This window comes from Rattus rattus, chromosome 2 (assembly GCF_011064425.1).
Source record: "Rattus rattus isolate New Zealand chromosome 2, Rrattus_CSIRO_v1, whole genome shotgun sequence".
NCBI classification, from domain to species: Eukaryota; Metazoa; Chordata; class Mammalia; order Rodentia; family Muridae; genus Rattus; species Rattus rattus.
Window position 1 is genome coordinate 11,238,182 of NC_046155.1, and position 12,443 is coordinate 11,250,624.

At 39.9% G+C, this 12,443-nt stretch overlaps 1 protein-coding gene across 3 annotated transcripts; it reads left to right on the top strand.

Annotated features, from left to right (window-relative positions):
* Window positions 1-810: 810 nt before the first annotated feature.
* Window positions 811-7,764, top strand: Ms4a2 (membrane spanning 4-domains A2). Of its 3 annotated transcripts, none has more exons than XM_032895374.1 (7): window positions 811-923; window positions 1,686-1,809; window positions 2,318-2,452; window positions 4,624-4,680; window positions 5,291-5,446; window positions 5,780-5,878; window positions 6,672-7,764. In XM_032895374.1, exons 1-7 carry the CDS (start codon window positions 862-864, stop codon window positions 6,768-6,770), a joined length of 732 nt encoding a protein of 243 aa, XP_032751265.1. In that variant the 5' UTR covers window positions 811-861; the 3' UTR covers window positions 6,771-7,764. The 3 variants fall into 3 exon arrangements, with proteins under 3 accessions (XP_032751265.1, XP_032751266.1, XP_032751267.1); XM_032895375.1 differs by having other exon boundaries at window positions 5,402-5,446; window positions 6,672-7,085; XM_032895376.1 differs by lacking the exon at window positions 5,780-5,878 and having other exon boundaries at window positions 2,318-2,332; window positions 5,402-5,446; window positions 6,672-7,085.
* The last annotated feature ends 4,679 nt before the right edge of the window (window positions 7,765-12,443 follow it).

Genomic DNA, 12,443 nt, shown 5'->3' on the forward strand with positions numbered 1-12,443 from the left:
TTGTTCGTTGTGCTCTCAGGAAGTTAGTTATGGTATAGTCAAGGGAGCACTTTGGGCAGATCTATTGCTCAGCTTCCACAATTCAGACTTGCTCAGACCATTTCTCGTCACGACATTCACACCCCTCCACATTTTCCTTGTCTTGTTCTTACAAGAGTGCAGCAGTTGCCATAGAAATGTTCAGATAAAGTATATTTTGTAATTCAAATAGTACATTGAATAATTTCCGTGGCATGGTTCACAGCAGTTAGAACTCTGATGGTCCTTTTTTCAAGATCATTTGCTGCAGATAGAAAATACTATCCAGAAGAGAAGAAGAGAAAATGAGAAAGGAGTGAGGAGAGGGAGAGGGAAAGGAAGAGGAAGGAGTGGAAAAGGGAGAGGGAGACGGAGAGGGAGGGGGAAGAGAGAGAATGTAAAGTCAGAAATACACACAGTTCAGCTTTGATCCCACACATGAAGCCAAATTGATGAGCTCATGGTATAGGTATAGTAAACGAAGCTGCCGAAAAGCACCCTTGTTTTTTCTTCTCTCTTTCATCTTCTCAGTGCCTAGATGCTTCAGTGTTAAGTTCCATAAACCCCACATCTTGGGCAGAATTATGCTCTAAAATGTTCATGTTTCCCATCTCATCCTGCTCTTTATTCAATAGATGTCTCAGTTTTGCATTACTTTCCATTATAGCAAGAGAAAAGAACCACTGATATCCATCAGCCTGGAGACTTATCTGACAAGTAGGTTCTGCATGAAGATAATCATTGGTATTCAGAGTCAACCCATCTTAACTGCCCATTCAGAGCACACCACGTTTCCGTGTAACAGTATCTTTTATTCCTGGATAGTCCAATTAATGAAAAAAAATGGACACAGAAAATAAGAGCAGAGCAGATCTTGCTCTCCCAAACCCACAAGAATCCCCCAGGTAAGCAAAGACTATTATTTTTTTTATTAAAGTTATTTATCAAGACACAGAATTCACAGTGCTGGGCAGGCAGATGCCAATTCATAGATTTATTTACAGAATCCAGAAGATTACTTAAATTTCTTAATGTATTACTCTCTCAGAGGATGGGAACAAGGTTTTTACTTGATTTGAAAACTGGAAATACCAGATTTTCTAACATTAGAGGCGTGTGGTTTGGGGTATGAGACAGGGAGTTTGAACATAGAGATCTCTTGCCTCCATATCTTATGTGTGTTTTAGGACTCACAGGATTTACAAAATGATCTTGATCCTGGTTGACCCTTGTGATGCTTAGGCCATGGAATCCTGCACCCAAGATTAAAATAGAAATGGAGACTAAGCTAGCCCCTCAAAGCCGTCCTCTGTGTATGAAGTTGTATGCATTGACACAACACATGTAGAAACATTTCTATGCTAAATCTCTTTGAGGCTGACAGACAGGCATATTATAGATAGAGGTTTTGAGGAAGGAACTTATGGAAACCCTGGATAAATAAGAGCATGCAGCATTGTTCTATTATGGTGCATGCAAACACTTGGATAATATTCAATGTTGATGGTTGGTTGCTTTGACTCTCAGAGACTTTTTCTCAGGTACTACACTAAAGAGTTCAACTGCAGGATTCTTTTGAGGAACAGCTAACACACAATGCTCCAGTTTCTGACAGGTAACAAAATAACGCAAGGAATTAGAAGATTTTTGATTTTTATAAATTTCAGCTCACCTGACATTGAACTCTTGGAAGCATCCCCTCCTGCAAAAGCTCTACCAGAGAAGCCAGCCTCACCCCCACCACAGCAGACATGGCAGTCATTTTTGAAGAAAGAGTTGGAGTTCCTGGGCGTGAGTGCATAGCCTTTATTCTTAACTCAAAATGCAGACTGACTCTAGGAAAGAATATTTAGTTATATTAATATTTTCTCTCATGGGCTGATGGAGTTCTATAGCATTCTTGATAGGTGAGGAGTTGATGGTATTATTTGCACACTCTGGGAAGAGAAAAGCATTTTCTCATAAAGACTTTAGGTTACCAGGTCATGAGTGGAAAGCAGGGAAGAAGGATACAAAATGTCTGCTGTTAATTAGATAGAAGGAATAATTATGCATGTCTACCATAACTATCTAAATAAAGATGTGTGTGATGTGTATTGATAATATATGCACTAGTGTCTACTAGTCATGGTTCAGGATATATAGTGAATAGAAGACAGTGGAAAAATCTCACAACTGGATCAATCCAAGTAAAGTCTATTATACTAAAGAGATTTCTCATATTCATTCTTATTTACAGAGAAATTGGTACAATCTTGAAAAAATATATCCTAACTTTATAAAATTCATGTTTCCACAGGTAACACAAGTTCTGGTTGGTTTGATATGCCTTTGTTTTGGAACAATTGTCTGCTCCACACTCCATTTTCCAGACTTTGACGACGAAGTGCTTTTATTATATAGAGCAGGCTACCCATTCTGGGGTGCAGTGCTGGTAAGAACATATCTGAAATTGTTTCTGAAATGATGCTAACCAGAGATTTTATTTTAATCAAAGACAACTAATTTCCTTTTAATCAAGTGCTTATCTCTAGCCTTTCAATAATGTCTACAGTTCTTCATTTATATGCACATAGCATCTATAAATGTAGTTTCCAAAGCACTCTCTACATATACTCATTAACAAGAACAAATACACTCACCACAGTTAACTATGGTTTAACCCATTACCATACTTTTATTGACTGAAAACCTTGAGACTGTACAAAATGTAAAAGAATAAATACATTAATATTGAAGAAGTTAAATGATTTGCCAAGACTTAAATTCAGGAAAATACCCTTAACACTAACTATTAATAAAATTATCATTAATAAAAACTAAGACTGGAGAGAGGCCTTAGTAGTTAAGGGTGCTTGCTGCCCTTTCACAGGATGTGAGTTCAATTCTCAGTACCATGTCATGTATTTGTGACTGCCTGTAACTCTAGCTCAAGGGGATAAGAACTCTCTTCTGGCCTTCTTGGGAATACATTGGCATATACGTACACAGGCATATACACATACTTGAACATAATGTTTTTAAAAATCTTAAAAATACAATAGCATAAAAAGTTATCTTTAAGAAGAGAGGGGAGAGATATATTGTTCAGATGAAAACAAAGTTAACAATATTGGATGGATACAATTCCTTTAAAACATTCTACTGTCTGGAAAGCAAGTGACTGAATGAGATCACAAGGCCATATAACTTTATATATCTGAAGTACACATACAATAAATAGGGTATTCTAAGTATAGATGGTATAGGACTTGATAAAATTTGACTCATATATATGTATGTATTACTATATGAAACATTAGCTTATATGTAACCCTCAATATAACAAGCCTATTCATGATTTTGTAAGTTACATTTGTTTCCTTACAACTCTTCTTGTCTCTCTCTGTTACCAGACTTCTCATTTTGAAACAATCACTATAACTAAGAATTAGTTTTCAGTTTTTAGAGCATTGTAGAAATAGAATTGTGTGCTACAATGTTTTATATGCCTACTTTTCTTCATTTCACATCATCATTGTGTATTATCTTTTTATCAATAGTTCAGTTAGAAAGATGTATTCAAATCTAAGGAATCCATCGCATTGGTATGTAGATATTCTTGACCATCTACCACATTTTCTTGAACTTTCTATTTTTCTCAAGCATTTCATTTTAAAAGTCATTTATTTTCTCTCTGTATGCATGTGTTTGTATGTGTATGTTTGTCTCTGTCTCTCTGTCTCTGTCTCTCCATCTGTCTCTGTCTCTGTCTCTGTCTCTGTCTCTGTCTCTCTCTCTCTCTCTGTGTGTATGTGCGCGCTCGCACACGCGTGCCAGTGCCACAGTGCTCGTGTGGAGGTCAGAGAAAAACAGTAGGTTGGTTAGGTCTTTCTTGCTACTTTGTGAGATCAAGGAACTGAACTCCGGTTCTGTTACAAGCACTTCTACCCGCTGGGGCATCTCATAGATTTGTGACTCAGAGCACAAATCTCAATTTCTTAGATGGTGGTCTGACTTTGAGGTCTCGAGTTTTACTATTTGCAAGTGTACATTTTCATAGTTAACTATATGACCATGTGCTGCATATCAAACCCATAGCTATAGAAGGCTGACCTGCAGGAGCTGACAGTGTAAGAGAGGACATATGAAACAAGCATTACGATAAATGAGACCACCGTTACAGTTGTACAGCAATCCTAGCTCTTGCTACCTTCCCAGTAGGTATCCAAGTCAACATCATAGAGGAGTCAGGTAAGAAGCGAAGAGCCCCAATCATCTAAGACCAAATGAGTAGGAGCCTGTGTGCTTCTTTTTGTCTTTCTCACTATGTAGCTCAGGCTGTCCTCATCCTTACAAGCTTCCTGCCTCAGACTCCTGAGAGCCGGAATCGCAGGCACGTGCTACCACACAGCTCAGAACCTGTATTTTATCAAGACTTTCACATGGTTTGTATAAGGAATTGATTTTGAGAAGCATATTACTGGAGATAATAAATAATGGTCTCATGGCAGATTTTAGTGGATAGCCTTCTAGAACACTTAAAACTTGTATTTTGTGGATAGGCAAAGAAATACACCGAAGAACAGAGACTCACTTTGATCTCTCCTGTTTCTTTTTGGACAGTTTGTTTTGTCTGGATTTTTGTCAATTATGTCTGAAAGGAAAAACACACTGTATCTGGTGAGTTGAACTCGTTATTCATTCTTCCAAGGTAAGAAAAGTAGAATTTTGGAGCTGTTAAGACACACCACTATCAAGGACATTATAGAGAGTGTAGCTGTGTGTCTTTTCTCAATCCCTTTGTGCTGGAAAGTATTTTGCAGGATGAGGTGGATAAAATCATTAGAAACATAAATTGTGTGACTTAATAAACAGTGAAATTTGATTACCTTGACACCGTTTAAAGGGACCCACAAAGGTATTGTCCTTGTATGTATTTATAGTCTGATGTTTAGTTATGCCAACCAAGAAGACGAGAATAGACTAAAAATGCTTGAATCTGGTTTTTTTTTTTTTTTTTCGTTCGTTTGTTTTAATCCTGGGCATTGAACCTCTGGTCTTCTGCAATGTCTCACTCTGTGTTCCCTGCTGACTACATCCCCAGCCCTCATGCTTTTCTTGAATGCATCTCAGAGGGGAACAGATGCTTATCAGATGATGAGTACATTTGTGAGAGTTCCCTATTTAACTGGGCTTTTGAACCAGTTTCGAGTTACTATAGAGGACCAGCTCTGCAAGACAGATAAGTGGATCAGCTGCTGCCACAAGGCTGAATGTTCTATGCCCTCAGGTGAGAGGCAGCCTGGGAGCAAACATTGTCAGCAGCATCGCTGCAGGCTTGGGGATCGCCATACTGATTCTCAATCTGAGCAACAACTCCGCTTATATGAACTACTGCAAGGATATAACCGAAGACAATGGTTGCTTCGTGACTTCTTTCATCACAGTATGTGTTTCTTGTAAAAATACTAACTCTCTGGGCCCTGTCCTAAGTATGAAAACCCTTCCTTTTCCATAGACTCAGTCCTCCCTTTGGAATCTCCACCTTATAAAATAGAGTTCTGTACTAAGGGACTGATGGGCTTACTCCTATTCCTGGCCACATTTCTTAAGCTTGGAGTCAACTCCTCCAATCAGTCACCTCCTGGTTTCCCATTTATGTGTCAGTTCATGACATCTGTTCTTGAGCTCCTGAGAAAGGGGGCGTGTCTCTAAGGGGCGGGATTGGAGGGTGTATCAGTCTGTGACTTTTGCCTTTTGCTTGGCTGTTGTTTGACAGGAACTGGTGTTGATGTTGCTGTTTCTCACCATCCTGGCCTTTTGTAGTGCCGTGCTGCTCATTATCTATAGGATTGGACAAGAGTTCGAGCGTAGTAAGGTCAGTAGGAAATCTTGACTAGCGTGCTGAAGAGTTTGTGCTTTATTCTTTTAAAACATGCCCCTAGTCTTCTGAAATTATTTCCTAGAAAACTATTTCTCAAAAACTGGCTTTTGTATCTCACACTGGAGATCTTATTTTATACACTGAAATGGCGCCAGATCACAGCACAGTCCCGCGAGGTTAGGCGAATGGAACTGTTTTCGTTGTAGAAATGGTGGGTGCTTCGGAGCAGTTGCCTGTGAGAAGTGAATTATCAGCGGTGTGTGATGGAAACGTTCAGCTGTTGGGTTTTACTTTTTTGTCACCAAGGGGCTTGTTATATTTCTTCCTGCTCTTTCCCTTTCTCTTTTTCCAAATATATATTTTTTCTTTCCTCTCTTTACTTCATTTTCAGCTCCTGCTGTACACAAACTTATTATATTCTTCGTGAGAACTTCCGATTCTCAGCCACTGTTACTAACTCAAATCTGACAAATGGAAACTACAACTCTCTATGTCCACTTTTAGACACAGCCCAGTCATTACACTTCTTAGTGACCACTGTCCTCAGTCAGAAGGGAAACCGACATTTCAGATACGGAGTAATCTCAGTAACTTGTCGCTTACATTTCTTTTAGCCCCCATTGTCCAGCCCATCTCATCTGGTTTCTGGATATTAAGGGTACAAACATTTGAGTGTCACGAGAGGAAAGGTGAAATTCAAGAAGAAAGAAGGGATACGTATGTGACAAGCCTCCCAGAAATGCAAAGTTCTAGATAATTAATACGGGATGCTTTTTGTCTTTATCAGGTCCCCGATGACCGTCTCTATGAAGAATTACATGTGTATTCACCAATTTACAGTGCGTTGGAAGACACGAGGGAAGCATCCGCACCAGTGGTTTCATAAGAATCAAGGGGCCAGGACAATCTGATTCCAGTATAGTCTTGAGAGTCGATCTTTTTGCAACATTATGGCAACATTTCTGTTTCCTCCGCATTCCATCAGCTTTTCAATTGGATTGTTCTGTAGACACCACTGTTTTAGTTATGATGCCTCTGGTCTTTAATTATCTCCCTTTTTGTGGATATCGTTCATTCCAGTTTTCTTGTTTTGTGTCACAGTCTCACATACAACCTTTCTGGAAAGTCATCAAGAACAAGCTAGCTTTTATTGTATGTCTACTTTCATGAACAAAAGGAAGGAGTTATTTTGAGAGTTTAACTAAACTTAGATAATCAGGTAATACTTGGCTCTTAGTTCATTTTATAATTCTCAACAGCAATAGTTGTGCATGATATATGCCCACCATATCAAGCCTTCTGTATATATTTAATATAATATTTACTTTTCTATGTAGGTAGATTTTCCACCCTCAATAATAATGGGTTTTTCAGAGACATAAAGCTTTATGAAAAGACACATATTATCTAATTCATGAGTACATTCACTTGCACAGTTGTTGCTCAGTGATGTTTATCACTTGGTGGGTAGTAGGTAACAGAGAACATTATTAAATCATTCAGTGTAGTGAGATGGATAGGTAAAATCAGGGACACTGTGAGTGTATACATCCTTTGGTAAGACACATGTGAAGAATGAAGAATAAACTGATGAAGACTTGAGCTGGAAGGTAGTCAATGGGAATGACAAGAAATGATTGTGTATAACACATGTAGATAAATAACTACCAACAATTGGTAGAGATCGCCATGTATGCTTAAGATCTCCCAGCACAAGGCCAGCCTCTGTTACATAGTGAGTTAGAGGCCAGCCTGGGCTACACAAGATCATACATCAAAGGACGAAAGAAGATGTTGGTTCAAACTGTTAACACACTAAAGGATAGTTAAACAAACAGGTTTGACTGATATATTGAATGCTTGAGGTTTTTTTTTTATTAGGTATCATTTTTATTAGCATTTCTGTAACAATCACCTACCATTCATTACAGAAATTATTAAAATAATCTGTCTGGCTCCTGTTTTTTTTATTTTTTATTTATTTTTTGACATTTATAGCCTTTATTTTGAGCAGTCATGAAATCATAGTATAATTGTAATATACATTTTGATTGACCAGAAATTGAAAAAAATCATTTAAAAATAGTCTTTTACTATTTCTTAAGTACAGTGTTTCTTTTTTTTTCCAGTCCATAGTACTTCGCCCTCTGGTTTTTTTTTTTTTTTTTTTGTTTTTGTTTTATTAACTTGAGTATTTCTTATTTACATTTCGAGTGTTATTCCCTTTCCCGGTTTCAGGCAAACATCCCCTAATCCCTCCCCTCCCTTCTTTATGGGTGTTCCTCCCATCATCCCCCATTGCCGCCTCCCCCAACAATCTAGGTCACTGGGGGTTCAGTCTTAGCAGGACCCAGGGCTTCCCCTTCCACTGGTGATCTTACTAGGATATTCATTGCTACCTATGAGGTCAGAGTCCAGGGTCAGTCCATGTATAGTCTTTAGGTAGTGGCTTAGTCCCTGGAAGCTCTAGTTGCTTGGCATTGTTGTTCATAAGGGGTCTCTAGCCAATTCAAGCTCTTCCAGTTCTTTCTCTGATTCCTTCAACGGGGGTCCTACTCTCAGTTCCGTGGTTTGCTGCTGGCATTCGCCTCTGTATTTGCTGTATTCTGGCTGTATCTCTCAGGAGAGATCTATACCCGGCTCCTGTCGCCTGCACTTCTTTGCTTCATCCATCTTGTCTAATTGGATGGCTGTATATGTATGGGCCACATGTGGGGCAGGCTCTGAATGGGTGTTCCTTCTGTGTCTGTTTTAATCTTTGCCTCTCTATTCCCTGCCAAGGGTATTCTTGTTCCCCTTTTAAAGAAGGAGTGAAGCATTCACATTTTGATCATCCGTCTTGAGTTTCATTTGTTCTAGGCATCTAGGGTAATTCAAGCATTTGGGCTAATAGCCACTTATCAATGAGTGCATACCATGTGTGTTTTTTCTGTGATTGGGTTACCTCACTCAGGATGATATTTTCCAGTTCCAACCATTTGCCTATGAATTTCATAAAGTCATTGTTTTTGATAGCTGAGTAATATTCCATTGTGTAGATGTACCACATTTTCTGTATCCATTCCTCTGTTGAAGGGCATCTGGGTTCTTTTCCAGCTTCTGACTATTATAAATAAGGTTGCTATGAACATAGTGGAGCACGTGTCTTTTTTATATGTTGGGGCATCTTGTGGGTATATGCCCAAGAGAGGTATACCTGGATCCTCAGGCAGTTCAATGTCCAATTTTCTGAGGAATCTCCAGACTGATTTCCAGAATGGTTGTACCAGTCTGCAATCCCACCAACAATGGAGGAGTGTTCCTCTTTCTCCGAATCCTCTCCAGCATCTGCTGTCACCTGAGTTTTTGATCTTTGCCATTCTCACTGGTGTGAGGTGAAATCTCAGGGTTGTTTTGATTTGCATTTGCTTATGACTAAAGATGTTGAACATTTCTTTAGGTGTTTCTCAGTCATTCGGCATTCCTCAGCTGTGAATTCTTTGTTTAGCTCTGAACCCCATTTTTTTGATTCTTTCTTTTTTTAATTTTTAATTAATTATTTATTTTTTTATTAACTTGAGTATTTCTTATATACATTTCGAATGTTATTCCCTTTCCCGGTTTCCAGGCAAACATCCCCCTAATCCCTCCCTCTCCCCTTCTTTATGGGTGTTCCCCTCCCCATCATCCCCCCATTGCCGCCCTCCCCCCCAACAATCTAGGTCACTGGGGGTTCAGTCTTAGCAGGACCCAGGGCTTCCACTTCCACTGGTGCTCTTACTAGGATATTTATTGCTACCTATGAGGTCAGAGTCCAGGGTCAGTCCATGTATAGTCTTTAGGTAGTGGCTTAGTCCCTGGAAGCTCTGGTTACTTGGCATTGTTGTACATATGGGGTCTCAAGCCCCTTCAAGCTCTTCCAGTTCTTTCTCTCATTCCTTCAACGGGGGTCCTATTCTCAGTTCAGTGGTTTGCTGCTGGCATTCGCCTCTGTATTTGCTGTATTCTGGCTGTGTCTCTCAGGAGCAATCTACATCTGGCTCCTATTGGCCTGCACTTCTTTGCTTAATCCATCTTGTCTAATTGGATGGCTGTATATGTATGGGCCACATGTGGGGCAGGCTCTGAGTGGGTGTCCCTTCAGTCTCTGCTTTAATCTTTGCCTCTCTCTTCCATGCCAAGGGTATTCTTGTTCCCCTTTTAAAGAAGGAGTGAAGCATTCACATTTTGATCATCCGTCTTGAGTTTCATTTGTTCTACGGATCTAGGGTAATTCAAGCATTTGGGCTAATAGCCACTTATCAATGAGTGCATACCATGTGCGTTTTTCTGTGATTGGGTTACCTCACTCAGGATGATATTTTCCAGTTCCATCCATTTGCCTATGAATTTCATAAAGTCATTGTTTTTGATAGCTGAGTAATATTCCATTGTGTAGATGTACCACATTTTCTGTATCCATTCCTCTGTTGAAGGGCATCTGGGTTCTTTCCAGCTTCTGACTATTATAAATAAGGCTGCGATGAACATAGTGGAGCACGTGTCTTTTTTATATGTTGGGGCATCTTGTGGGTATATGCCCAAGAGAGGTATAACTGGATCCTCAGGCAGTTCAATGTCCAATTTTCTGAGGAACCTCCAGACTGATTTCCAGAATGGTTGTCTCTATGAGCAGAGACAGGAAGGGCTGGGTATGAAGACCTGTGCTGTGGTTACCTGCTTCACAGATGCTTGCTCTCCTCTAGTGATGCCCTCAGTGCATGAGGCAGGCTGTTTCACAGAGGCTCATCTCTGGGTCAATTCTAGCTTTGACTTGCTTCATCTCTTTCTGAGGATTGCTAGAAAGACACTCTTGCATCCTTAGCTGTTTTAACTCAAGGTATTTTTCTTTTCCTTTAAGGTATGCTGAGATGAAACATCATCCTCAAATGTTCCAATTAAACCTCAAGGTTAGGCAGGTACAATTAACCTGGGCCTCAGGCCTGTGGCCTTCTTAAGCGTGTTACACCTCTTTCAGCTGTATTGATGGCCTCCAAGCTCATTCCCATCCCTTCTGGGTGCAGATTTTTGCTGATTGATTCTCTTTTCCAGAGGATGTAGATTTGCATCCATACCTTCAATCCATCTGCTTTTATTTTCTTTCCCTGGATTAAAATTTCTTGTATTTTCTTAAAAGCAAAGAGAAATGATCTTCTGTGTCTCATGAGGAAAAGCCTACAGAGATCTGTGAGTACATTTACTCTGGATCTCCTGGTCTCCACAACACTGTTTTTTTTTTTATATGATTCTTGTAGGGAAAGCCGACAGGGAATTGTGAGTTTTCTTTCTCTGGGTCTCTCAGTCTTTATTATGTCAAGTATCCTTTCACCCTTATTGTTTTTGGAGATGTGAGCTTTGGTCCTATGTGAATGGTCCTGAATAAACCTCTCCCCCTTTATTTTGATGGTTAGGTTAATGGTGTGTTTCCTGCAGACTTCATCCTCTAAGTGGTCCATGAACCAAGTAAAGATTGAACAATTGAGCTGAAAGACAGGTCAGAAGAAACCACAGTGTGTTGGTCACAGAAAAGCAAAACCAAGAAGGGAATATGAAGATTGCTCAAGAGAGAAGCTCTAAGGGAGCTTTATTTTTTGAGATTAATCCCCCTCCCTTTTAGATGTGAATTGCAAAGTGAGAGAACAGAATGTCACAGAGCTAACACTTAAAGAGATAAGGCTAAGGGTGGTGACATCGAGGCATAAAGTAAAAATGCCAAATAACCAAAATAAGAATACAAAACCCTCACATCTAAATACCATGTACCGAAGGAAGGTGGTCATAAGGAAGAGATGCAGAGCTTTAGGTCAGCCAGAGATGATAAAAATCAGTAAGTAGTTGGCTTCTAACTGTGAGAGGAAATTGCAGCAATCACTAGGAGTTTATCTGTCTTTTTAAAAGTTAACTAATTAATTAATTTATTAACATATCAAATGCTGCCTTACCTCCTGCTTCCCACTTCCAGAGTTCCTCCTCCCATCCTAACTTCCCTTTGCCTCTGAGTGGGGTACCTCCCTCATTATCCCTGACCCTAGTGCATCAAGTTAGGCACTCCTACTGAGACCAGACAAAGAAGCCCTCTACTGCGTATGTGCCGTATGTGCCGGGTCCATGGGCCAGCCCATGTAAGCTCTTTGGTTGGCATAGTCTTTTAGAGCTCCCAGGGGTTCAGGTTGGTTGATAGCATTGGTTTTCTTGTGAAGTTTCCATCCTCTTCAATCCTTCCCCTAACTCTTCCATAAGAGTCCTCAACCTTATCCAATGTTTGGTGTGGGTGTCTGCAACACTTTCAGTCAGCTGCTGGGTAGAGCATCTCAGAGAACAGCTATGCTGGGCTCCTATTTGCAAGAGAACATGGCATAGCAATAGTGCCAGGGATTGGTGCCCGCCCATAGGATGGGGATCAAGTTGAGCTGGTCACTAGTCTGCCATTCCTCCTATCTTTTCTTCATTTTTGTCCCTGCATTTCTTTTAAACCAGACCAACTTTGGTTTAAAAGTTTTATAGGTGGGTTGGTGTCCCCACCTCTCCATTGGGAGTCCTG

Bases quoted from the DNA above. Each gene is read 5' to 3' on its own strand.
- Ms4a2 (XM_032895374.1), top strand. From the start codon at position 862: ATGGACACAGAAAATAAGAGCAGAGCAGATCTTGCTCTCCCAAACCCA. The intron at 2,453-4,623 runs GTAAGAACATAT...CTTTTTGGACAG, and splicing joins CATTCTGGGGTGCAGTGCTG to TTTGTTTTGTCTGGATTTTT. The intron at 4,681-5,290 runs GTGAGTTGAACT...CTATGCCCTCAG, and splicing joins GGAAAAACACACTGTATCTG to GTGAGAGGCAGCCTGGGAGC.